The 27,855-nt window shown below is 38.6% G+C and overlaps 1 protein-coding gene across 2 annotated transcripts in view; it reads left to right on the forward strand.

The window, feature by feature from the left end:
• ITGA8 (integrin subunit alpha 8) overlaps window positions 1-27,855 on the forward strand; it is a 166,962-nt gene that overhangs the window by 117,549 nt on the left and 21,558 nt on the right. For both annotated transcript variants that reach the window (XM_044762060.2, XM_044762061.2), the window contains 5 exons: window positions 1,781-1,860; window positions 5,945-6,025; window positions 13,677-13,782; window positions 16,342-16,500; window positions 27,302-27,430. In XM_044762060.2, coding sequence (XP_044617995.1) covers window positions 1,781-1,860; window positions 5,945-6,025; window positions 13,677-13,782; window positions 16,342-16,500; window positions 27,302-27,430 — 555 coding nt within the window. The remainder of the gene's footprint in view (window positions 1-1,780; window positions 1,861-5,944; window positions 6,026-13,676; window positions 13,783-16,341; window positions 16,501-27,301; window positions 27,431-27,855) is intronic.

Here is a 27,855-nt window from a genome sequence, read left to right on the forward strand (position 1 = left end):
CAACCATTTTTATTGCACCCCTTCTGTATGCCTAAGCTAGAGTAACTAAGCTCGAGTCTGACAATATCAAGAGGAAATTATATAGCCCCATTCAATAAGAAACTCAGAATTAGCAATATCATAGGTTGAGAGATGGGAGCATAGCAAAGGAGACAGGGAATAGAGAGAAAACTTCTACTTGACCGACCTGTAGGATTGGAGAATGTGTTGCAGGAGATATCTCTTGTCCTGAGCTTTGAAGCATAAATAGGAGGTCTCCAGGTGGAAAAAGCAGTAAAAGTCCTAAAAAGTTTCCAAAGAGAGAAGAGCATGTGCAAAGTCCCAGAGGTCAGAGAGAAAATTGCACATTTGGAATTATGAAAGAATTCATCATGGCTGGGGTATAAGGATGCAAAGTCTTAATACTTCGGCACACCTGGATTTAAATCTCAGCTTTGCCGTTCATCAGCTGTGATATCTTGGGCAAGTCATACTGAAACAGGAGAATACCTATTTTCAGGAAGGCTTGGTGCAATGCCTGGACCAATGTAGGACCAGTCGTACAGTGCCTGGCTTGTAACACATTCAGTAAGGGCTAGTGAAATGGTGATGATGATTTTAGATAAAAATGATAATTTGATATTGGTTCGTGTTATGACTGGTTCCTAGGAACATGAGTTTTTAATTACTGGTCTGATTCTCATAGTGTAGTGGCTGTGAGTACAGGTTCTGGAGTCAGCTTGCAGGGGTTTCAGTTCCAACTCTGCAGTTTCTTTGCTCTGCACCTGGAGCAAGGCACTTAATCTCTCTAATCCTCGGACTGCTGCTCGATTGGAAAAGGTCAGCAAGCACGGTATCTACCTCGCAGAGTGGTTGTCGTGATTACGTGAGACCCCGCACGTAAGGCTTAGTACACTGCGTGAGAGAGTACGTAATATAATGATATATCTTAGCACTTATTTTTACTTCCTTATTCATATTATCATTGGATTTATTATTCCCCTAGTTTTAAAAATCCGTTTTTAAATTAAAAATAATAAAAGCAGTTTTAAAACTTTGGAAAATAGAGAAAGGTGGAAAAAATAATCAAAACACTCATAAGCTTAACATTTGTTGTTAATGCCATCAAGTCAGCTCCGACTCCTGGCGACCCTATGAATGAGTGATGTTCACAATGTCCTGTCCTCAACAGCCCTACTCAGCTCCTGTAGGTTCATGCCTGTATCCTTCTCTATGAGTCAATCCATCTCGTAACTATAGCATAATATTTTCGTGAGTTTTCTTAGAATATACCCTCACTCCCGTACAGTAATTTTTCCATTTATAAACTTTTAAAACCATAGCTGAAACACATTGCACATCCAACTTTGTAACCTTTTTTCTTTATTGCTCATCATCACTTCAGAAGCATTTCCCGCATTGTTGCATAGGTTTCACAGCCATAATTTGAATGACTACATAAATGTCCATCAAACAGAAGCATCAGAGTTTTCTGAATCAGTCTCCTCTCTCACATTTGGGTTGTTTTTAATTTATCACACAAGGAAGGGGGCAGGAGGAGAGTCGGTATTGAGCTATATGATGAGAAGGAACCAAAATGTATGGGCACTGGAATCCTCTGGGCCCTGCAGTCTCGGTTGCCTGACCTCCTCTCAGCGCTCAGCCACCTGGGGTGGAAGCAGAGAAAGGGCCAGTGATCCAGGCTGGGATTTTGCAGGGATAGTTTAAAAAAAAATTCATGCTGTGTGTAAGATCCCTCCTATGTAATAACTTAGTGTCCTGTGTGACTTTTTTTTTTCAGTACTCTCTGGGCCTCCGATTCACGGTTCCACGGCTTGAGAAAACCAACATTAGCATTAACTTTGATCTCCAAATCAAAAGGTTAGACTTTAAAATACCTAACGCTTAATGTTAAAGAGATCCATAGTGAAATGAATGCCACTGGTCAAGCTCCTTCACCTTAAAAGCTCTTCTGAAATTAGAACCCAGACTTTTCCCAGACTGTTTTTCTTTGTTTTTCTCAGTTATTTCAGTTTTTCAATATTTTTGTTTTTTAAAAGGAGATTGCATGCTGTAGGCCAAGTTATGAGAGTAAAATTTTGTCCTGGGCACCTCCCTCTCGTCTTCACCTCCCTTCTTGCTCCTTCTGACACACGTCTTCTCCCACCCACACCCACCCCCCTCCACACCCCTGCCATGCTCTCACCTGGGGTCAGCCAAGCCGTAAGAACAAAATTTCTGCAAAAACCCATAGATTTTACATTTGCAATCTTGAAGTCTCCTAACTTTTCAAGAACGAGTGAGTCTCTGATGGTTTAATTGTGAGCATGAAGGCAGAATGCAGATGAGACCATATACTCAGAGGGCAGGGCCTTCCCTGGCACCTGTAAGCTAGGCCTTGTAGGTGGCTGCCCCCTTTTGTAAGGCTGACCCTGTTCAAGGATTCAAGTGTGACTTTACCCTTTCACCATCTAGTCTATTTGCTCCTTCATGGTCAAAAATAATATTTCACGAGTACGAAGACTCGGAGAAAGCAGTGTACATGAGGGTCAGGAATTCCCAATTTTGGACTTCAACTCATCCAATAATAGGATCAGTTTAATGGCTCTAGACTCATATTAAAAGAAAAGGAAATTGAATGAATATAACATATGAGAGTCCTATTCATGAGACATTGCTTTCGGATAAATGTAAATATATGTAGAAGGACACCCTGGGAGGTGTATATATCATTTTGTCATCTGCAATTTAAAAAGTTTGAAAAATACTGCTATAGACAGCACATGCAGACCTTCCATAGCTAATTTATAACTTGCCCAGTGTGTTCTAATATGAAAATGACTCGGAAGTCAGCATCTACAATTTGGTTCTCAAATGCTAGTGTGCAATATGGTTAACCTCTAAACATACCTTCTGTCCTACAAGAAGAAGTTGTCATCACAGTGTGATGACTTTTAGAATAATTATTTTGAGCAATGGATTATTTTTTAATAGCAACTTCAATTGGAAATTTAGGATTTTTTTAAAAATATATGAACTCTATAAGAGTGTAGATTTTAAAAAATCTTCAACCTATGTCACAAACCACATCCCCCAAACTTCATGCTAGATTTTTAGGAAGGAAGGTTTTCTGACTTACCCTCAGTGTCCTTTTTTGACCTTAATTAGGTCTTTTTTGAATTTAACTTAAATATTTTCTGCTGAATCTTAGAGATTTATTTTATTTATTTGAGAGGTGAGCATTTATCTGCATGCTGGCATTCTCCAAAGACATAAGTAAGTATTTAATAGATGGTTTGCATCCATTTTAAATGTTTAAAGGACAAGTAAATTAAACCAAGCTCTGAAGTCTAAAACTTTTGACCATATTGACCACTGTTACCCACATTTAATGCCCTTTTCCACAAATAGAACCCAAAAGAAAAATGGGCTTTATAAATTAATAAACTTAAAATATTTAGTGTTACCAAATGTTTGCATTAAGTGATCTCTCCAGGCCCTAGCTCTGGGTGACATATAAACATTTTCCTCCCTGTGTGGAGCGGGTCTCAGCAATTCCCACGTTCAAACAGGTCATTGTGAGCATCGCTAACGTTGCTTCCTCGGTTATGGTGAAATGTTGCTTCCTCGGTTATGGTGAAATGAACACCATATTGTCTTTGTTGACATTGCAAAGACCACAGAAAGCATAAAGGGAGTGCTTTCTAGAAATAGAAAATAGGAAATAGGAAACAATAAGGAAAAAAATAAAATTGCATCAGAGCAGTAAGTGAAAAACATGTTTATGTCTGGTGTACAACATAGTGTGTAGTCATGGAGAGGAAATTCATCATTCGTTGCATAGAGCTAGCACCGACAGTAAAAAGAGCTCAGCATCCAGGGCAGTGATGGATTGCTTGTTTGAATGTAGTGGTAGAATTAGGGAGGGAGGTTTCCTTCCAGGAAAGAGGTCAAAATAGCACCTAAGTTATGTATCAAGCCTGGTGTCTTTCTCACCAGAAGATTTTGTTGACACCCCTGGTTGCAGGACCAAGTGTCATGGCAAGTGTGGGTGACACAAGATGATTTTGATCATCTGAGTCTGCCATTGCTTTTGTTGCATTTCAAAACAGCCTCTGTAAGCCTCACATTAGACTGCTGTACGAGACAATTTCAGTGCTTGACATCTATTTACATTTTCAGGGTGTGGCGAGTAATGAACATCGTGTTATTTCAACCACTTGGAAACAAAATGCAGTAGAATTATGGGATAACTTAAATGAAACTTTTTTCCCCATTGTTCTAATTTCCACTGCTGCAAAGCGGTAGTGAATTAGAAAATAGAACAAAGTTGGGGTAATTTGTGGAACAATTAGACTTAAGTTTCCAAACTAAAGAGTTCTCTGTAATGCATTTGGAACCACAAAGTCTGCAACAAGTGCATTTAGTTAATGACTTCTTAGTGGGAAGTAATTCAGAATCCTGCCTTTAAAAAAAAAAAACACCCTTGTAGTTGACTGATCCTCCCCAGATGTGTTAGTAATAAAGTGGCCTGGACACTGGGGTTCAAACTTTGGTGAACAGGTCCCTCTAGGCTCATCACCAGCTTAGCAGCGATACCCCGTTACAGGAAATGAGCCTGACATTTGCCTGTTTATATCTTTTATGTGTGTTTGCAGTTTAAGTTGCTTATCAGTCTATACAATCGAACAGGACTTTTCAAAAGCCTGGTGGGAACAATTCTGTCTCCTCCTCCTTTGAAAGCAGGCTTTTCTCATATCTTTTCCAGCTCCCACGTTTGGAAAGCTTTAAGAGCTAGTCAGGACATATACCCCATTACCATCATCACAGTATGAGAGCCTGTCCATTGAATCTGCGTGAGATTCGATAACGAAAAAAAGGGGGCTTTCTCTTCTTAATGAGACCTGAATATAAACATGACCCGTTAGTGGTGGTGTGGCCACGTCTCAGTATGCTAAAAGCTGCGTAATCCTTTGGGATGTTAGGGTGACTTCGATGAAAGCACAGTAGGACAATAAATGCAAATGGCGTCTGCATCCAAAGCTTAGTTACTGGTCAAACCTCTTGGGAGACATGGTTCGTTTTCCTTACAGCACTGGCTGCTTAACGCATGCATTTTTTAAGTTCAATTTCATAGCCAATTGTATTTGCTTGAGAGAAAGAAACAGCAAACTTAAAAATAATTTTGCCACTGTTGAAAGCAATATTATTAAACATACACCTTCTATTTTGAGATTCTTGGTGTACTTGACAAACATCCGTGTCATCTCCTAATTGCCTTTGTCTGAACTGCCCAACTTCCTGGGGTCTTGGTTCTTCTCACCATTGACTGTGCTTCTAATTTATTCACCCTACCCCACCCTAGTCAGCCAGTGAGCATGCAGTGAGTGTACACTTATTTTAATATTACTTAAGAAATAAACTGTAAGGAAGATAAATTTGCTGCCAAAACAATGTATGATATGATGCATTCCAGAACCAAATGCAAATGCTTTTTCCATTATGTGCTGCTCTTGGATTATTCATGCCAGTTCTCCTCTTTATTAATTAGCATGGAAAATCGGGAGTTGACTGTGTTGTCCTTTCCCATTTGATGGGCAAAGAACATAATGCACAGAGAAATTAAGGAATGTGTCCAAGACAGAAATTGTAAAATGAACTCAGCTCGCTGACTTTTTGGTTTAGCCATTGAACCAAAAAAGTGTTAGCTTCTCTTGATATCTGTTATATTTTCAGATAAGGTATCTCCTCGTGGAAAGTTCTTACATTACTCTTGATCATAGAGGATCTCAGCATTTCTGTTTACAAATGGTTATGATTTTGTAAAGTGAATATGCCATTGTTTTCTCAATGATCATATTGGCGATATGTGTTGCACTTGTGATATACAGAATGTTTTTATGAGCATACATTATAGTAACATGTCTGAGAAAATATATTTCAATCATATGTCACTGTGTTTTAGTTCCAACAAGGACAACCCAGATAGCAATTTTGTGAGCCTGCAAATCAACATCACTGCTGTAGCTCAAGTAGAAATAAGAGGGTAAGTAACAAACAAGATATTGTAGTAGTTATACTATAATAATAGCTTTCTTTAGGTAAGAGTTATGATAAAATACTAGTAAAAACTATATGGACTTTTCCTACTGCAGTGGAGATCACAGTTCACTCCAGTTATAAATTTTCATCCTTTTCTACCCATCGTTAGCTTTCCATTGGAAAGCAGAGTAAACTTTGTATGATAATTAGCTCTCAGGATATCAAAACAAGAGATTGTGTTATTCCCCAAACTGACGGTTCAGTAATCAAACTATAAAAACTAGGGATAAGAAGCCTGTTAAAATAGACAAATGCATGATTGCCTGAAAATCTCACTTCTCCAATAATTATTTAAGCATCATGAAAATTCAGCCTCACCGTAGCACATCTTGGGTTTAATACATGGCTAACTCTTAGATGCAAAAGTCAATGGGATCTACATTTTCCATCTTTTTCCTTCTGTCCTTTTCCTTGATGAGGGTGCCAATAAGTAATCGAGACACAGGAGGACAGCAGTCAACTAAAAGGCTTGGAATAACTACCATCTGGGAAATCCATGCATGGAGGAAAAAGAGAAATCAGAAATGGACTGCATGTAGTTATTATCCTGCACAAGCATGGGCTACATTGATTTTATTATAATTCTTGTTTCTTTATAACAATGAAGGACTTGGCAAAAAATGTCAGCTGGTGTTTGGGGCTGCATTGTCATTGGGGCTCAGCAACCCCAGTTCCCTTTCCTTTTCCATATGTCCTGAGTGGTTCACACTCCTCCATGATGGCAACTATAGATTTCTACACTCAGAGCTATTGTCACCTTGCATTCTCTTACTGCCGCCCCGGCTGCTTTCAATGGGGAGGTGCGCTGTCTGCTGTCCTGGTACCACCGAGAATATTAGTAATACCTAACATTTATTGATACTTTCATGTGCTACCCCAACATGGTAGCACATCTTAATATGTACTAGTATCTTCGCTGTACAAGTGAGGAATTTTGGCACAAGGAGTTGAAGGCTACACAGCTAGGAAGTGGGGAGCTAACACATAAACACAGGCAGTCTGTCTCCAGGCACATGTTTATAAATGATCATGCCATACAGCCTATGAGATAGAGTTCTTTGAACCTTATCAAATAAAATCTTATTTTGTGTGAGCCTCTGTGATTTTTTTCATCCAAATGAGTGTTTTTGACATTCACCCATGAAGTGCATGTGCCTATAGTTCATTCATTTTAATTGCGGAAGAATATAACATTGTAAAGCTATACCACAACGTCTTTATCCATTCTACTCTTGGCAAACATTTAGGGGTTTTCTTTTTTCTTTTTTACAGACTTTCTTGTGTATACATCTCCTGGCATACACGCAGAAGAGTGTCAGAGGGTATATGCTTAGAGGTGGAATGTCAGGATCAGAGAGTATACACTATCTAACTTTAATATATAATATCAAACTGTTTTTTCAAATTAATTACACCAAATTACAGTCCCATAAGAAGTGGATGAAAGTTTTCATGGCTCCATATTATTAACTAACTCTCAAAATGGTCCAGTTTTTAATTTTGAGCCAATCCAATAGATAAGAAGTAGTATCTAGCTGAAGGTTTAATTTGCTGCTCCCTGATTTCTAAAGGAGATTGAGCTGCTTTTTTGTGTGTTTGTTGACTCTATTTTTCCCAGCCAAGGAAATTTCTGTTCATTTTTTTTGCACACATTTCTCTTAACAGGCTTGAGTTTTTCTGATTAGTTCAGAGGCATTCTTTTATATTCTAGAGTTTAGACACTAATCCTTTGTCGGTTATATATATTACAAATATCTTTTCACAGACTATGGAGTTTGACGGTTTTTTTAAAGTCAGGTTTATTGAGGTGTAAATTACATAAAGTAAAACTCACCCTTTTTTAGGTGTGCAGTTTGAAGAGTGATGACACCATGAGAACATTCAATATAAAACAGCACCATCACTCCACATAATTCCTCCATGCTCCTTTGTAGTCAACCCTTCCACCACCCCCACGCCCTGGCAACTCTGATCTATTTTCTGTTGCTATAGTTTTGTCTTTTCCAGAAAACTGTATAAATATACAGAATGTAGCCTTTGCGTCTGGCTTCTTTCACTTTGCATAATGCATTTGTAAAACATCCACGTTCTTGCATGTGTCAGTAGTCTGTTTCTTTATTGTTCCCATTGTTGGCCTTTCTGATGTGGGCAACCCCTACCCTAAATCATATTGTTGGAATATTCAGTGTGAGCCAAGCTGTTCAGGTAATGATACTCCTTCCTTTCGATCATAAAATTTTGAGAGCTTGGAGCTTACCTCCCAGAAGCTGAAGGCAAAGGCCAGACCTCTTTTTCGGCAAAGTTAAATTGTTTACTATGTAGTTATGACTTTTATTTCTTTTTCTTCTCCTACTGCATAGGCTAGCACTGCCAATGCAGACTGAATAGAAGCAGTGAGAGGAGACATCTTTGTCTTGTTCTTGGATCCTGTCTTGATCTTAAGAGGAAAACATCCAGTCTTTTACCATTAAGTCTGATATTAGCTGCAAGGATTTTGTAGATGCCTTTATCAAGTTGAGGATGCTCCCTTTTTTCCTACTTTTCTTGAGAATTTCTAACATGAATGTGTATTCAGCTTTGTCAAAGGTGTTCTCTGTGTCTCTGAAGATGATTAAATGGTTTATCCTTTTTTGTCTATTAAAGTAGTGACTTGACAAATTTTTGTTTCTGAATTTTAAACCAAACTTGCATTCTGGGGAAGAAGCACACTTAACCATCATGGTTATCCTTTTCATATATTGCAGGATTCCACTTGCTAAAATTTTTTTAGTGACTTTTGCCTATATGTTCATGAGAAATATTGATCTGTACTGTTCTTACAATATCTTTCTGTGATTTTGGTTTCAGCGGGTTGCTAGCTCCATAAAATAAGTTGGAAGTATTCCTCCATCTGCTCTATTTTCTGAAAGAATTTGTATAGAATTGGTATTATTGCTTCCTTAAATAGTTGGTAAAATTCACCAGTAATGCCATCTGAGCCTGGACTTTCTTGGGTTTTGTTTGGTTTTTTGGCTGTTTTTATAGGGAAATTTTTAACGATTCAATTTCATTCTTAGATGGAAGGCTATTCATATTATCTGTTTCTACTCAAAGGGGCTTTGGGACTTTGTCTTTCAAGGAATTTGTCTGTTTCATCTAAGTTATTACATGTTTTGGCATAAAGTTGTTTTTCTATTCTCTCATTTTCCATTTAACGTCTGTAGGTCCTCTGCTGATGTCCCCTCATCAATCTTGGCAATTCGTATCTTCTCCCCACTTTTTTTTCCTCCTGATCAGTCTGGCTAGAGGTTAGTGATCTTTTCAAAGAACCAGTTTTTTGTTTCATCAGTCTTTCTTTCTTTCTTTCTTTCTTTGATTGGTTGTGTTGCTTTTGGTTTTGTTTCCTATTCCATTGGTTTCTGTTTTTGCCATTATTATTTCCTTCCTTCTGCTCACCTTGGGTTGGATTTTCTTGTCTTTTTCTAGTTCCTCTATGTAGAAATTAGATCATTGTTTGGAGACCTCTCTCCTTTACTTGCACAAGCATTTAGCACTGTAAACTTCCCTTTAACAACTGCTTTAGCTGGATACCAAAATGTTGATATATTGAGTTGTCATTATAACTCAGCTCAAAATATTTTTTTAATTTCCTTTGTGATTTCTCCTTTAATTCATGAGCTGACTCAAAGGAGGTGACTTGTTTGATTTACAGGTATTTGGAGCTAATCTAGATGTTTCATTTTTGTGCATTTCTAATTTAATTCCCCCCTTCTTCTCTTGATGAGAACAAACACTATTTTAAAAAATTAGAGAAGAAAACACAAACATTATTTTTTACTATCTTATTTTTATATCTTTTTTAAAATTTACAACTAGTGGATATGAAATTTTGCCTCCTTCTTTAAGTTTAGCTTATGTTTGTTTTCTAACCAAAAATAAATTGAAATTGTTTCTTAATTCCAAAATAAATTTTAAATTGGGAATGGTTTTTGTTCCGTAGACATAATTCAGTCCAAGGCAACTAAGAGCTTAATGTAATTGTATTTATTCTCACATTTCCATTTTATTAGATTAATATTTTTAGATGTATCCTGCTATCACTTGTAATACCAATGTTTCGAGGTAAAAAAAAAAAAGAAGGAAATTTTCTATTTGTTCTTCCAATAAGCAAAACAGGTAATTAAAATTATATTTCTCATTGTGAGTGCAATTAGTTTAATTGCTAGATTAATGTCCAACAATTTACCACAGTTTATTCTCTAAGATAGTGTTAAAGTTCTTTTTTAGCCATTTTACAAAGGAAAACTCTTTCTTCCAAACACTCACTGAAAACATTGGTTCCAGTGTTTAATTCTTCAAGGGACAAAGAGCTACTGTGTTGAAAATCTTCCATGTTCAGTCTTCAGGAAAATCTAATTTTGGTTTGGCCAATGTGTTTACTCCAATGTATGTTATCATGCAACTCTCTCTCACAGTTCTTTTTTTAATTTACTGCCATTTCTATAATTTTAAAAGTAAACTCAAATGGATTTATTTCTTTGAATGGGAAAAGAAGTGGTGAGAATTGTCCCACTTCGTTTCAAAGCCAGGAAATGTCAACACTGTCTTTAAGCAGATTTATACATCATTTGCTGGAACAAAGGATTAATTTAGCATGGGTCTGTAAGAGGTAAATTTGGCCATAAGAGGCAGTGGCACATATACTGAGCTCACCAAGAGTAATAAAATTTGCGTCCTCTATAAAATAATCGGGATTGACTGTGTTTTGTTAAGAGGGACTACAATAATGAATAACCATGGTCTATATAGATACTCTCCACAGCAGGTACAGCCAACGTTGTTCTTACAATAAATGATACTCTTTGCTATTTGGGACTAACAGGGTTTGAAAACAGAGTTATGAAAATAGGTTCACACCATACTACCAAATCATCAGATTTGAACTTCTTGGTAGCACATAGACTGACTTCTCAAAAGCTGAATTCCTTGCTTCCCTTTAAATCCCTTCCTAATGTCCAGTGTTACCACTGAGTACCCCAATCTTATTAGTCGAGGGTCTCAGTGGAATAACGCTCCATCCTCCATCTTACAATGTGAGGACTATTCAGTGTGGGTTGTTAGTTTACAGCACTGGCTGTTCCTCCTAGGCTAATTAGTTGTTTATGTTCTTGCTTCCTTGCTTGCTTCCTTCTTTCTAAAAAAATAAATAACTTTGAAAACAGTGAACAGTGTTTCACTTATTTAGTTGGGATCTTTAGAGAGTCATTCTTTGCCCTGCTTTCCCTAGATTTGAAAAGGTCTTAGAGGTAGATAACTGATTTTTTTTTTTTTTGGTAAAGAAGATTGGCCCTGAGCTAACATCTGTGCCAATCTTCCTCTATTTTATGTGGGATGCCACCACAGCATGGCTTAATAAGCGGTGTTAGGTGCGTACCTGGGATCTGAACCTGTGAAGCCAGGGCCACTGAAGCGGAAAGCATGAACTTAACCACTACGCCACCAGGCTGGCCCCATAGATAACTGATTTTTGTGAACCATATTTTTTGAGTTTTTGCCATGCCCTGTGATAGATATTATGTTTCTTTATAGAATTCTATTCGATTTTGTTACAGAAATGGGCCAGGAAGTTTCTTTAACTTGTGTTTTCTGAACCCACCGCAGCTCAGTGGCCCCTGTGGTGCATTGCATATTGGAAATGAGTGGATGGTACTCAGTAAACCTGAGTTCTAGCCTTCACGTGCAACTAACCTTCTACATTCCTGGACATCAGTTTTCCTTTCCTGTGTAAAATGAGGGGTTTTGAATACATTGTCTCTACAGCTCCCTCTGAGATCTAAATTTATGGTTCTGTGGTCCTAGAGGATTTAGGACTAGTCCTGCAGGATTGATGACCATAAGAACAAAATTTCTCAGAGAAAATGTGCCCAGCTTCTGTTGTATATTTGTTCTCTATGCAAAAAAAAGAAAGTTCCCTAGAGCTTCACAATGGACGTGGAGCATGGAATCAACTCTCTGTTGCCAAGCTAAGAGCAAAGTTAAGATTGGGATGGTGAGGTCATCCAGACCCCCTGAGAATGGGCCCCTAGCTCTCTGGGCTTACCTCTGAGGAAAGCAACCTGCCATGTTCTGTACTGTTCTCGTCACCCAGTCCCCTATGTTTGATCTGAACAGGATTTAATCAAATCAAGTCGGAAAGAGAGCATGGCATGACAGCAAACCAATCTAAGGGTAGAGAATGCTGACATATGAGCCCAGGAAGCTGTTCCCTGCCCTTTTTATTGAATAGTTGCACATTAAGGGTGAATACAAAGGGCTTTACAATTTAGTGACATTTCTGTGGGTTGTCAGTTTGAAAAATCTATTTCTCCCACCCACCCCTAGAAGTCAATGCAGCCAAATTAACTTTGACCAGAAGAATTTGAGATGTTTTCCAATCATTTGTGGTGTACAACCCAAAGAGTTTATCATAATTTTCCAGATGAGGAAATAGAGACACACAGAAATTAAATTATTTGCCTTGGGGGTCAGAATTTAACCCCATAAATTTTGCTTTCTGCTTCCGAAAAGGATTACCCAGAGGGGAAGATAAAGATAACGTTTGAAGTTGTTAGAGGCTGTGTTAATTACTGGATACCTTAAAAGGGCATTTCAGACATCTGATTGCCAAATAAGGTGTTTTCTGTTGAAGTTACTTTTAGCTGAAGGTCTAGGAGTTCTTTTAAAGATACCCTTTACCTAAAAATTTTTAGAAAACATTGGGTCTTTGGAGAATTATCCTTTTTAAGATTATCTAAAAATAAGAATTTGGTTTGTAATCAGTTTTTAATATAGAATAATACCATGTATTGTGTTTGAGTAATCCAGCGCTCACTCTCCAGGTGTAAGTTGCAAGCAAAAATATTTATGTATCAGTTAATATCCTATTTACCTGATTACACCATTTACCTCTCTCTCTCACCTTGAGATATCTGTAAGACAACTCTAGAACTCAAACAGGATTTATTTTGTTTTGACTCTAGTCCTGGCCTTGTGAGAGGTATGGCTGCATTAATGGAAAAGCAAAGAAATCTAAGAAGGAGAAATATACAAATGGCCATGTTTCTACTCCGAAGTAGTTAACTAGAAACTATATTTCTTCACAACTGGACATTTAGTGCACCACACAGAATTCTAAATTTTTACTCACAAAAAAAATCCGATTACTTGATATGGCTTAAAGCAGGAGTTATATATCCTATATATGCACACACACACTCTTACAGAGGATCTACAGATAAATGTATATATTTATATATGTATCTGTTAAATTTATCCATCTCAGCTTGGGAATGCTCTTCGCTCTGCCCCCTAGTGCCCAAGAGATCAGATGCCATAAAATAGTCAATCCTTGAGCTAGAGACCAGTAATTAAGAGCCTAAGCTAAATGTTTCAGACCCTTCACTATTGCTTTAGTTACTTTGCTGAACATCACTGTCAACGCTTTTTTCCTTATAGGCAATATCTATTCAAATAAATTGAGCGCCACTTTTGTCCCCTGCTGTTAGTGTACTGTGCGCTAGTGAAGCATTCTTTACATGCGCCATCACCAGCGATTAACCTAACGTTCCGTGTTTCAGAGTATCCCACCCCCCACAGATTGTTCTGCCCATTCATAACTGGGAACCAGAAGAGGAACCTCGCAAAGAGGAGGGAGTTGGACCGTTGGTGGAACATATTTATGAGGTAGCTATTGTCTCTGTTGAAGTTGTGTTAGGGGTTTATTTTTATGCGCTTTACTAATAAACTCTTCGTAGCATTTTAAAAACCCTCAATCCAAGATCTGAGCTTTATATACTGCCTGGATTGGTGCTGTTATGCTATTATATTGCAAGGGTAGTGGTAAGATGTCTTGTTAAGTAACCATTATACGATTACTTGCTTTTTAGTGGTGAGAGACATTGTATAGTGAGAAACAATTTATCTTGTTTCTGTTCTTTTTTTTTTTTGAGGAAGATTAACCCTGAGCTAACATCTACTGCCAATCCTCCCCTTTTGGCTGAGGAAGATTGGCCCTGAGCTAACATCTGTGCCCATCTTCCTCTGCTTTATATGCAGGATGCCTGCCGCAGCATGGCTTGTCTAGCCGTGCATGGGTCCACACCCGGGATCCCAACCGGCAAACCGCAGGCGCCAAAGCAGAAAGCATGAACTCAACCACTTTGCCACTGGGCCCACCTCTTCTTTCCGTTCTTTTTCAAGTGTTCTTTGTTTCTTCTCTTTTTAATGTTTGCACAGCCTAAGCATAAAAATGACTAGCTTCCTAGCCTTTATTTCGCTTCTTCGTACATTTTCAGATATCCTTAAAACCTATGCACCTCTTAGACTGAGGGTCACCAGCCAGAAGGTACCAGACAGAGAAAATTTTATGGATTATTCACTACTGTACAAAAAAATGCATGCATAATATATAATATGAGTGGATGGTAGATAGATAAGAATAATTTTACTGTTCATTCAAATAACTCAAATCAGACATGAATAACTTATTCTGAGAGTTGAAATAGTCCATTGATTGGTAAAATATTTTCCAGGAGCAAACCAGTGGCTCATGAAAAAGCCCTGAAGATCTTTTCCCACTTCCAGTGTTAAACTATAAATAGAGAAGAGCTTTGTTGACACGTATTCTGAAACATTCAAATTTTTTACAGTTAGAAACCAAGATATAGTAAAGAATTAGTTTAATAGTTGTCCTTTTTTTTAAAAAATAAATTAAATGCTATCAGTAGAGAGTAGTTATTACTAGTCATTTTCAAGGGGCCAGGAATGGAATTTTGGTAAAAACGATGTTCCAAGCCATTTTCTGTTTGAGGGTCCTTCTTGATTAATGCCCTCTGTCCCTTTCCTATGTAACTCATACCACTGACCTAATAATTGACTATGACTTTTATCTCAAGCTACAAGGGACATGAATAGCATTCTCTAAGGTTAACAAGAAAGCCATTTCAAAACTGATGAGCTGTTTACACATATGGGAAAGAAGCATCCACTCCTGTACAGTGTTAACATGGAAATCTCTGTCATCAGCCCAACCTGGGTTTCGAATCAGGAGCCCTTGTCCAAAGCTGGATCAAAGCTTTGCCTAAGCTCTCTTGATAGCATATAGATAAGACAGTCCCCAAGGCCACTCGGATTAAGAACCTCACTGGATAAAATGCTACCAAATAATTTATTCAATGTTGTGCGCACCAGTTCCTGCTTAAGGATGGTGAAACTTTAAAGTCTGAAAACATATTCCAACCCAGTCCTTCTCAGGACAGCCCTGGTTCTAATCTTAGCATAAACGGATCATAAAATTTTAGGGGAATAACCAGTAGTGCCAAAAACAGTCATCGAATGTTTCTTACATGTTAATCTCATGTCTCGGAATATAGTGTTATCGATAGATGCCACATTGCTGTGATAATGTGGATTAAATGAGCCAACTAATAAGCAAAACCAAGTGTAAGTTGTTTTATTGACCATTATAATTGTCAGAACTATGAAAAAAAGACAAGAAGTTCTCTGCCAACTTTGAAGTGAATTTTCAAAGCCACAGTAAATTTAAATACACTTCAGGTTTTTCGAAAGCTGTTTTGTGTCCTGTGAGTACAGGATTCATATGTTCAAAATGTTCATCTCTTTATGAGATGTGGCCTTTCTTTTCTCGAGATTCGTTGATTAAAACCGAAGGAGCTCAGCTTTGAAATGCACACTTGAAGTGAACTGTGGTGAGCCTCACCGTCTTTGGCATGTGATGGATAGCCATTTTTCCAGAGGGTGAAAAAGAGTCCATCCCATATGGTTGCAATTGACAAGTCAGTAGTCAGGAAAGAGGCAGATTTCAATGTAAAAAAAAGAATAACCAGGTTTTGAAAGCATATAATTAACATTGCATTTCTCGCACAGCGATCAAATTAATATAAATTTGGGGTAAACATCACAGTTATCAGACATGGTTAATGTGGTCTTTGCTAAGGAAATCTGCCCTTAGAGCTTCCCAGATTGAAGAGTCCTCTGTAAGCACATCAGCAGCACATCTTGTTTCTGAGCTTCTCTTTTCCTCTTTCCACATGCTCTTTACACGCTGTTATACACTCTATTATACACTCTCTTTTGCCCTCTCTTTTCCTATTTCCACATTCACAGTCCAGATGACTTAAAACCAAAAATGCGCTCTTTTTAGAATGGATACAGAACATAAGGAGTTTGGTTTCATCTTCCTGCCTTGTGCTGTACATTACACAATGTGTTTCTTGCTTGTAGTTGCATAATATTGGACCAAGCAGCATCAGTGACACCCTGCTAGAGGTGGGCTGGCCATTCTCTGCCCGGGATGAATTTCTCCTCTACATTTTTCACATTCAAACTCTGGGACCTCTGCGATGTCAAACAAATCCTGATATCAACCCACAGGATATAAAGGTAGGAGCCTAGTCTAACCGGCGGCTTTATTTTTTATGATAAGGAAAAAATAAAAACAGTGGCTTGTAGGAAAAAAAAAAGCAAAGTAATTATAAGTTACTTCAATGGTAATTGGACTTTTTCTTTTAGTGTTATAGTTAAAATGCCAGATCTAACTTAAAATATCACTCCTAGAAATTTCTCTTAGTTTTATTCCTCATGATAAAGCTGTCATTTATTTAGCCTGTTTCAATGTGTACCTTTTGCACATGGTTTGACTGACAGCACAACCAAACCCAAATCATAAATAGACATGTCATGTTTTGGAGAATTCATACAAAATGCTATTTTTAAAGTCTTTTTGGTATATTGCCAAAAGACATAGGGTCTTTGCCAAAAAGGGCTTTTCCAGATGTTGCCGATAGCAAGCGGTGAAATGGGGTAATTTGCCAAAGCCAATCTCTATGCCCAGAGAACCCCCGGACTGTCACTTTCAGGAGCCCGTTCTCTACTGCAGCTTCTCGAGAAGCCTAGAGCAGTGCATCTCCAATTCTGAGCTGTGTGTGAGTCAGCTGGAGGTCTGTTAAACCGCAGGGTCTGGGGTGGGGTTTGAGATTCTGCCTCGCTGTAAACCGCCCACTGATATTCACGCTGCTGGTTTGCTGGTCACACTTCAACTAATGAGGAGCTCAAGTGTCCTTGGCGCTGATGCCCTCCAGATTAAGATCCAAATTTGGCTTCAGGTTCCTTCTGGGAAGGAAGGAAATTAATTTACATAAGCCCTTGCAAATGTCATATTTGAATTAAAAAAAATTTTGTTCATCAGATGTTGCCTTCAAAAGAGAACTTCAGTTAAGTGAGAACATTGTCTTAGCTCCAGAGACACAGTGTCTGGACCCATTGGAAATGGTGCAGAGGGCAGGCGTCGTGAAATACCAGCTCAACCATCTGGGGTACAGGGCTGCCTCTACTGGCAGCCAGTGGCCCTGGGACATTGCTTGTTATGAAAGGCTTTCATTTTCAACCCAACGTGCCTTCTATTCAAAGAGAGGAGGACTAGAAGAGGGTTCAGTATTAAAGGATTATGGGTCAACAAGCCTTCTTCTTTATGGGGAGGTGATAAATAAGGCCACTTGTATTCCACAAAATTATTTAAAATACTTCCTCTCTGGAATATTTTTCCATTTCCTCTCTCTTTGCTTTTCATTGAGATGATTTTAACATCTCCAAGGCCAGTAACTTATTATAAAATAACATCTTCAAATTTTAACTTACAACATCTAAGTAATTAAAACTTTCACACATCCTGCTCTGTAGTTAACAGACTCCGCTTCAGTCATAGATTCTTGGAGCACATGATTCTTCAGAAGGTTCCTTACTCTCCCCAGTGTGATGTTTAGTTTATCTCTGACGCTATTTATATGTGTTTGTATATATTATGTAACTTGTTTAATGTGCACCATGTTGGTTGTGAGTTATTTTTTCTTTGTTGCAATTAACAATCATTTACCGTGCGTGCCTGGAAGGGTACCAATAGATAACGTGCCTTCAGTGTTGACAGATTGGTGCAAACTGGATGGGAGTGTATGCAAAGCACCGGGATTCCCTGCTACCTAGTTGTTCTGTAAAGTATAGGCTTCCATTGGAAGTCTGTCAGAGGCTAGCAATTTTTGAAATGCAACTTAATTACACTTTTGTTTACAGAACTCTCAATCTATGGAAGTTGAATTTAAGAAGATTTAATTACAATATGAAGTACTAATAGCTCCCTAAAATAACAAATTATAACTCACGAGTTCTTGAAATTCTGAATTCATGAAAAACTTGAAATGTTTTTACTTTCAGGTTCTCAAAGTACTTTTACCTATATTTCATAGAACCAGAGAGTCCAAAAGAGGTTTTTATCAATAAACAGATTTTAAAACTTGATTGTCAGTATATTTTATACCAGCAGCTATAAACAATTGAGAGTACTTGAAAATTATTTTCCTTTTAAGATATTAAATAATTTCTTGGCGAATTCGCTTTTAATTTATTTGGCAATTTATTTCTTCCTAGATAATGCAAAGCTAACCAATCTGTTTTCTGTCTTAAATATGAAATTAGTAAAGAACAAATTATTTATTGTATCTTGTTATCTCGAACAGAATAGGTCTGGGAAATTTTTTAATTTAATGTCAATTTCAGATTCTTGCATCAAAGCTAATTACTGTTGTTTTTTTTAATTGGAATAAATAGTTTTGCTTTTAAATATCTATAGTTATTTTTTTTAACTTGATTCTTTAACTAAGAAGCAGAGAGTGGGTAGTTTTAGTAAAAGGAATGGGGGGGCAGAAATATATTTGTATAGGCAAAAATTAAATCCTAATCTTAAATCTTCCACACTGAGTAGACGAAGATAAAATTCCTTACTACAGTCACACGTCACTTAACGACGGGGGTACGTTGTGAGAAATGCATTGTTAGGTGATTTTGTCATTGTGCAAACATCACAGAGTGTGCTTACACAAACCTAGATGGCATAGCCTACTGCACACCCAGGCTGTATGGTCCATCCATCATACGCGGTCCATCATATATGCAGTCCATCATATATGCGGTCCATCATTGACCAAAATGTTATGCAGCACATGACTGTATTTGGTTCTTCAATTTCTTTATAAACAGAGGATACGTAGTGAGTTCTTCTTAAAACCTCTCCATCCGTGAGTAGTCCATTTTCTCCAGTCCTTTCTGAGGATGCTCCACTCCCCACTTGGATAGCCACTAAAATAACCCAGGCTAAGCGCAGACCTGTCAGAGGGGCAACTACCACCTCAACTTCCTAAAGTCCCTCTGGAGGATTTTCAAAGTTCCCCACCATGTTTTCCTCTCCAGCCCTTCGGTTGATTTCCTTTCTGCAAAATCCCTCTGGCTCGCGTTCACATAGACTTTTTGAGTCAACTTCTCCCTTCCACATTTATTCTCGTTTGTGACCGCTTAGCCACTGAAAGTAGCTCCCTCTTTCCCTGCCTCTTTCCAACTCTCACAAATTTCTAAGGAAATTTGCTTACGAAAAGGAAACCATCCAGATTTCCTCAGAAACGTTTTCTAGGCCACCCACTCCACAGAACCAGTGCCACCAACTCTAAAACCTTTGAAATTCCCCAGATATTCCTGCAGAATCCCCACAACGTCTCCACATAATTTCTCATTTCCGTCTAATTAAACCTACCAGCATTTAATATTACTTAACAGGATGATTTTTTTCTATTTTTTAAAATTACTTATATAGCAACCGACCTGGTTTTATTTTTTATTGCAAGTACATCATTTTACGCATCAAAGCCATATTGTGGAGAAAGTAGGTTTGTTTGTGGGCTGGCCCGAGAACTGAACCTCTATTTAAAAGATTGTTTCTAAAGAGAAATGCATTCTGAGTGCCAAACATCTAGCCTAAAAACTTCTGAAATAACAACCCGTCTATAAATTGAACTTGCGTTCCAAATATGGCTCCCCCTCCCATAAACCTCAGAGTCTGATTAGGCCTGAATGGGGTTCAGTTTTCACAATAGTAACTAGTACAGTTTGGTTATCCCACCTTACCCTAACGTCCCCAAGGTTTGAAGAACAGACACTGACTGCCTTTGGAAGCCGCCACCATGATCGTTCTGGAACCTGTGGCTGTTTTAAGAGACAATGGGCATCCACCCACATCCACCTCACTTGTTGCCCAAATACAGAGCATCAGAGACTTAATTGGAGGGTGGGGTTGGGGATAAGGACACCCTCAGATGCCACTAGAAGTCAATCAGTTTTTATTTAAATACTTGCCTCAAAGCAGGCTTTGTGGGGATTCACTTAGCCTACTTCGTCAACACTGTTCAAACGTCTGATCACGAGGGTAAATAGAATCATGGAGAGATGATGAGGTTCAGGAAAAGCTGAGCGAGCTGCACAGACCACAGAGGCGCCCAGCTCAAGCAAGCATGGAGATGTGGCAGGGCCCTGGCTGCCTTCACTCCTACTGTCACTTTTGCCTCCCAATGAAATGGTTGCTGTCTTTGGTTTTCTGTTCCTCCCATGATAGTTTCACTTCGTCAAGTTCATTTCTCTGTCTTCAGTAAATTTTGAGGCATAAGCAGATCGCCACGAAAGTTCTGCCTCCAGGCTTCGTGATCCAGGTCAGAGATAGAGGATTTAATGGCAGTTTCTCCACATTCTACCATCTAAAACATTTTGAAACATTCAACTGTCTGCAGCATTCAGACAAATCCATTAAATCTAATTCATTCCAGATCCTTCTTGGAATAAAATTTTAGAGTTGAGTAAAGTATTTCTCAACTATTCTAAAGGCAGTAAAATAATGATTTCAAACTACTAATTTTCTCATTTTGGTGGACCCTATCCTGGGGTTTGGAGAGTCCTTCAAACAGGCTATGATCTCTAGATAAGATGTTGTTGAAAAAGTAAACACTATGTAGGAACCAAAGTTGCATAGAGAGTAAAGGATTTTTTTAAATTGGCAAGATATCGCAATGAACAGCCAAGTGTGAGATGCTGGGAGAAAAGTCTATGGAATGTAAGACTGTACCGAGGAGAGGAAGACAAATGAGATGTTCAAATTCAACCTGTTAAGGTCACAATACAACATTCTGGGCCTAAGTTCAAGGAACAGGAATCCTGAGGTAGAAATGACCTGACAGATTAGACTAGAATGACCGTAGCAAGAGAGAAAGCCAGTGTTTTGGAAAGAACTGTCTTTGGAGCCATGGAAAACAGGAAGTTACAACTGAGAACTCGTCTCCTGAACAAGACCACTCCCGCAGGAAGTCCAAATTACCACCAGATAGCGCAGACACGGAAAGCAGAAACTCAGAAACCCTTCATCAAGGATTACAGCCCTGCAGACCATTGTTCGTTTTTTTTTTTCAATCAGTGAGCCCACAGACAGTGGCTTGGCCTGGCAAATTTGCATAGTTTTGTCTTATCCTTAAGAGAATTTTCTTCCTTCGTAACTGCCTCCATTTACTTACTGCTTCTTGTTAATTCAGAATTCGGGGACACGTTACTTTCTAGAATAACATCTCCCAACTTTCTCTCTCTCTCAGAAATGCTCCCTCTGATAGAAAAATTTCACTCACCTTTTAACTTTTGCTTTTTACTTTCTTTGCCTATAGGTCCAACTTTTAGCCACCAAAGAGAATACACTCTCTGGGGTCAATTTCTCTGCCTTATCTTCTATTTAAGAAGGTCTTCAGGTCCTCATGTATATTTTAAAATGTGAAAACCCATGTCCAACAGCTAAGAAAAGCTTCAGAATCACCAATGGAGTGAATCAATTCTTTTAGTTATGTTTTGCATGAACTTTTCAGGATGTAAAAAAATGGTGTTTTTCTCTCCCAGCCAACCCTTAACATTTATGTCTTAAGAAAAGTCTACATGGTAGGCTGACCTCCTGGGCTTGTCTCTACTTGCATTTGATTACAGACGAAGAGTTATGTGGGAGAAGTCCACTGTCTCTTGTGTGCTTAGAAATACCTGAAATCCGAAGACAAATTACAAACAAGAAAAAGCATGTGCATTGGGTTTGCTTGGGTTCGCAGAGCTCTTAATTTTATTTCACTCAACTCCTTTCTTCAAAAGCTGCATTTCCAACTGTATTGTGTGTTCCGGCTCCACAGTATCCCTTTAACCCATCAATTTAAACCTATACTGAAGCGAAGAGTTATGAAAATAGAAAACTCCTGTTGGGGTCAAAATCTGAGTAGCAGCTGGGGAAGGACCATATTTACTAGCAATTGTTTCCTTATTGCAGAAAGGAGCAATTTGCAGATTTGTTCTGAAGACATTTTAGTGCTTACCACCAGCTTGTCATTGCACTTAGCAAATTATACCCTGAGCTGAATGTCTGTCTAACATGGGTGCTAAGTGGCCAGCTCCCCTCATCTCTAATTATTTCAGATTCAGGAAAAACATGAACTGTGGGTTCATGAACAATTGTGAAATAGATTCCAAAACTTCATCTGGACAATAGACTCTAACTATTGTTTACACTTCTTGGCTAACTTCTTCCTTGTGTTTTGTTTTTTGGGTTTTATTTTTGTTTTTGTATTTTGAAATAATTTCTGGAATGCCATTTGAGAAAACTGGCTTGCAAGCTTTTTGAAGACTTTCTGATAATGCTATTTGAGAGTGGCATTCCTCTATTTGTAAAACAATGTTGCTAAAAGAAAGAAACATTTTATCAACCCCTGCTATGAGATACATTCATTCTCTAGCTCAGAGCAAGTCTTGTGTTTTACTGAGACTATTTGTAAATATTTATGAATGATCGTTTACCGGGGGCCACTACTCTAGGATGTGTCTTTGTCTGTACACAGGTGCATCCCATATAACCACACAGGAAGTCAAAACGTTTTGATCTCTTTGAGCTATAATTTTACTCCAACTGTTACTACTACCACCACCACTATTAATAATAATAATAATAATAATAATAATAATGGGCTGTAACTTGGGAATAAGGAAATATTCCCTGGTTCTTTCCAGCACTTCTTTTCTGTACTTTGGTTACCTTCAAAGTTAACTCTGTAATATATTTCCCAGTGACAGTAAAAAAAGAAAGGAATTGCACATGATAAATCTCCAATTAAAAACCACACACACACAGAGTATATGCTAGAAAACATATAAGGGAATCTTAGTGAGAGATCTCCTCAATTCTGAGTTTTCTGTCTAAGCTCAAATTTTAATCTTATGCCATAAAGGCTTTTCTATCAAATTCTCCATGATTGAGCATCCTTGAGCAACTCGTGGCTTACACTCCTTCTCACTGTGCCAGGCCCTACCATGGTCCTGGAATATTCCAGAGTCCATAGGGCTGACCCTCACCTCACTTCCATGGACTTCATCATCCCAGTGCTTTGAACATCGCCTCTAGCTACCCTGCCTCTGCAAGATTCAACTCAACATCCAAACCTCCTCCAAGTTTTATTTTTTATTTAGTTTCCTTGTTTTATTTTTTTCTCACTTCCTTTCTCCACTAGACCTTTTCTTCCTTGATGTGGAGACTTTCATTGAGTCAGTTAACCCACCCCTTTCAAGACTGCCTTTGGCCATCCTTTTTTTCCTGCCAAGCCTGCAATTCAAGTTGCTTAAAACATTCCTTGACAAACTCCGTTACTCTGTCCTTCCCAAGTGCCTGCCCTGACAATCTTGATCATTTTGGCTCCTTGATCCCTTAGCCTGGGGGCGCCATTACAGATTGATGGCAGGTAGTACTCACTGGGCAGCCAGCGTCTGGAGGATTCCTGTCTGCCCTCTGATGATCTCTCCAGCCGTTCTCCTCACGGGCTTCTCCAAACCTTCGCTACTCTCCTGCTACCTCCTCTCCACTCTCTCGAGCATTATTAGTAGTAGGTGACCTTAAAACAAGAGAATCTTTAAATGATCCATTTCTCCATCCCAAATCCTCCCCCCAGTACACACATCTACTTGTATGTCCCCCGTCCTCGGCTCCTCTCCAGCACTTTCAGAGGAAGGACGATTCTTAGTTCCAGTTCCAAATTTAACTTTGCTACATCAAGTATCCCCCCATCCCCCATCCCCCACCTCCCTACCCCCCATTTCCTGAATCTTCAACCTCTTCCTCTCTACGAGTTCCTTCCTTGGATCCTATAAACGTACTTAAATTTTCTCCATCTTCAACACAAACAGTAGCAAATAACTTGGTTCTGCGTCCTCTTCCAAGAAGGGGCTCCTTTGCCCTTCCATTTTTAGCCAAGCTGTCCTTGCTATTCCGACATCCTTACTTCTCTTTTACTCTTATTATAATTACAGAATGTTTTTTGCAGGGGGTTCATATTAAAAAATATTAAATGTCCAAATCAGGCAATATGTGAAAGCATAAGGAAGAAAATTTTAAGTTTCCAACTATGTCACCACTCATTTACTGCTACATTTCCTATTTATTTATGCGCTCATTTATTTTTCCACTTCACCCATAACCATTTCACTGTATGATGCCCGTAATTAGGGATACTCTTTAAAAATCTGTAGTACCATTATCATACCTAAAAAGAATTTAGCAAAACTTCCTTAATATCATCAGAACTCCACCACTAGTAACATTTAGGTGACTATTCTTCCAGATTTTTTTTCTGTTTTTAGATATACAATATAAGTATGCATCCATTTTAAAAAATACAATCTTATTAAATTTACTATTTTGTAACCTGCCTTTTCTCCCCACTAAGATTATGTATCTTCTGAATTAATATCTAACTCTTTATCATCATTTTTAAAAACTATCCGATAGTCTTTGTACAAATTTCATAATTTACTTAACCGGTAACCTATATATACTCATTCAGTTTTCTGTTATTATCTTTTGTCTCCATTATAAATAGCTGCTAAGAATGTTCATGTTTTATTTTGTGTTTCTTTGTTTTAGTGCTTTCTTATTTGGGAGATAAGGCTGCATCTTGTTTCTGAGCCATTGGGAATTAGTTAATATGAGAATAAGATAAAGATTTAATTTTATACTTTTCAAATAATTATCCATTTGTCCAAACCCATTCACCCTTTAGTTTCTTCCATCTATACCAGTCCCCTGCTTGAGAAAGGGCATCCATAAGTTTTTGCTTTCTTTTCAAATTGAGATATAATTGACATATAACATTATATTAGTTTCAGGTGTACAACATAATGATTCGATACTTGTATACACTGTGAAATGATCACAATAAGTCTGTTTAACATCCATCACCTCCCGTAGTTACAATTTTTTTTCTTGTAATGAGAAGTTTTAAGATCTACTCTCTTATCAACTTTCAAATATAAAATAAAGTATTATTAACTATAGTCACCAGGCTGTACCTTACATCCCCAGGACTTTTTTGTTTTATAACTGGAAAGTTGTACTTTTTGACCACCTTCACCCATTTTTCTCCCCCCCTCCACCCCCCGCATCTCGGCAACCACTAGTCTGTTTTCTGTATCTGTAAGTTCATTTTGGTTTGCTTTGTTTTAGATTCCACATATAAGTGAGATCATATAGTATTTGTCTTTCTGTGTCTGACTTATCTCACTTTGCATAATGTCCTCAAGGTCCATCCATGTTGTTGCAAATGACAAGATCTCCTTTTTATGGCTAAATAAGTTTCCATTGTATATAAATGCCACATCTTCTGTATCTGTCATCTGTCGTCTGTTGGTGGACACTTAGGTTGTTTCCATGTCTTGGCTACTGTAAATAATGCTGTTATGAACATGGGGGTGCAAATACATTTTTAAGCTAGTTTTGTTTTCTTCAGATAGATAACCAGAAGCAGAATTGCTGGATCATATGTCCATAATTTCTTAAGTGACAAATTCCATGCATACTTTTAGTCCTCACCTTTCTTTATTCCTCTGCAGGACTTGACATTCTTAGTCACTTACTTTTGCAACTTTCTTTCCCTTGGGCTTCTATAGAATCATACTTTCTTGGGTTGTCTCCCACCTACATCTGATTTCTGCCATCTTACTTTTTCTTGCTGGATCTTCTTCCTTGCCTTGTTTTCTGACATTTCCTAGGATATTATCCGTGACTCTGTGCTTCTCGTTTTACAGTTTCTCACTGGGAAACTCAGACTCGTCAGCAGGCAATGACAGGACAGCTTGGTAGGCGCCGATGGGGAACAGAGACATCATGTGGAACATCAAACAGGGCTCCGGGCTCACGGAATTATTTTGGGGAAGGTCAGGAGTGGAGAGTGGTTCTGCATGCTGGGAATCAGCATGCCAGGGGCACTTGGTAAGAAATGAGCCTGGAGAAGCAGGCAGAGGCCAGCTCATAGAGGACCATGCATGTCATACTAAGGAGCCCGGACTCTGTCTTTCTGCTTATCCAGTAGATTTTTCTAGGTTCTTAGGACATACTAAGCATTATCATTTCATCTTTTGCGGTACATCCTACATCTACAATGTAGGAATATCTTTTTTCATTCCACAGAGATGAGCATGCTATTAGTGCTTCTGTGACTACAAAGAGAAACTGTGTAAAAGAAGATTTGGTTGCCAGGAGCGTGGGAACAGAAAATTAGGGTTGTCTATTCAGTCAGTCTAAAATAAAGTATTTTTATGGGCTATTATGTGTAATTTATTGGAATTCTCAAAATATTTTTTCAGTGATCGGATGTACCCAACATGGAGCCTGAGATAAAATCAAAAGTTCTAGAACACTTGCAAAACAAACTCAGAGCTGAAAACAATCTCCATTACAGCATAAGTTTCATGAGGCGTGCTTTGGAAAAGTCATTTTCGTTAGAACATGGTTGTCTCCTGAGGGAACACTTCTTACAGCTACAGGATTGTGGAGTCAGACATGCCTGAGTTGGGTTCTTGACCACATCTGGCTGTTTCCCACAGCCCAGCGCCTCACTTTTATGCCACCTCAGGAGACATCTCACCACACAGATGTTCCTCAGTTTAACCAATCCTGATATATAATGAGAGGAAAGTTCGAGAAAATAATGACTCATGCTTAAAAAGTCACTTCCGTGTTTTCTGTCCTTATGGGGAAATCACTTCCGCCTAACATCTTATCCTTACAAGATAAACTTTGCAGGATTGTGTTCCCCAGGCTTCATGGATTCCTATAACTGGAGGATGGAAAGGCTTGCTCCTCGTTAGGGCAGTGCATTTGCTGTGGAACATGCTCCTGGTACGTCAGCACGTGTCTGAATTCTCATGTGAATCATATGCAGCAGAGAAAAAAGCATGCCTGGAGTTCAAGGCTAATGGAAAAGGATAAAGTGTTAATGTTTTCAGGGTAGTAGCTCTTGCCTTCTGTTTGCAGCCCGCTGCCCCTGCGGAGGACACCCCCGAGCTGAGCGCCTTTTTGCGAAACTCCACCATCCCTCACCTTGTCAGAAAGAGGGACGTGCCGGGGCCCAAGCTCCACAGACAGAGCCCTGCAAAAATACTGGTGAGTTATTCCAGTGTGCACGGAACCGAGAGGAAAGATTGCATTGGACAGAATTCCCACATGCAGATGGTTTGAACTTCAAGTATTGTTTTTCAGTCTTCTCCCATGGTTGGATATGCCTAACGGGTTTTGGCAGTACATATTGTGAGAAACGAAAGGGATTTTTCTGTGGGGACTAACGAGTATTTGCAACAGAACGTTTTCACTCTCCTAAACCTGTCACACAGGCCACATTAGGGAAATAATGATAGAAACATAAAATGCGACCTTTAATGCAGTTCCAGGACATGCAGATTCAGTTCTTAGCTGGTCCCCAGACACTGAGCAGGTGAGAGTTGGAAGTGAACCTGAAGAAGCTGTGTCCATGTAATGGGTCCCCGGGGTCCTTTACCTGTCCCTGCATCTCAGAGTCCTCTGCCACCCGG

The sequence above is a fragment of the Equus asinus genome, chromosome 29 (assembly GCF_041296235.1).
Source record: "Equus asinus isolate D_3611 breed Donkey chromosome 29, EquAss-T2T_v2, whole genome shotgun sequence".
NCBI classification, from domain to species: domain Eukaryota; kingdom Metazoa; phylum Chordata; class Mammalia; order Perissodactyla; family Equidae; genus Equus; species Equus asinus.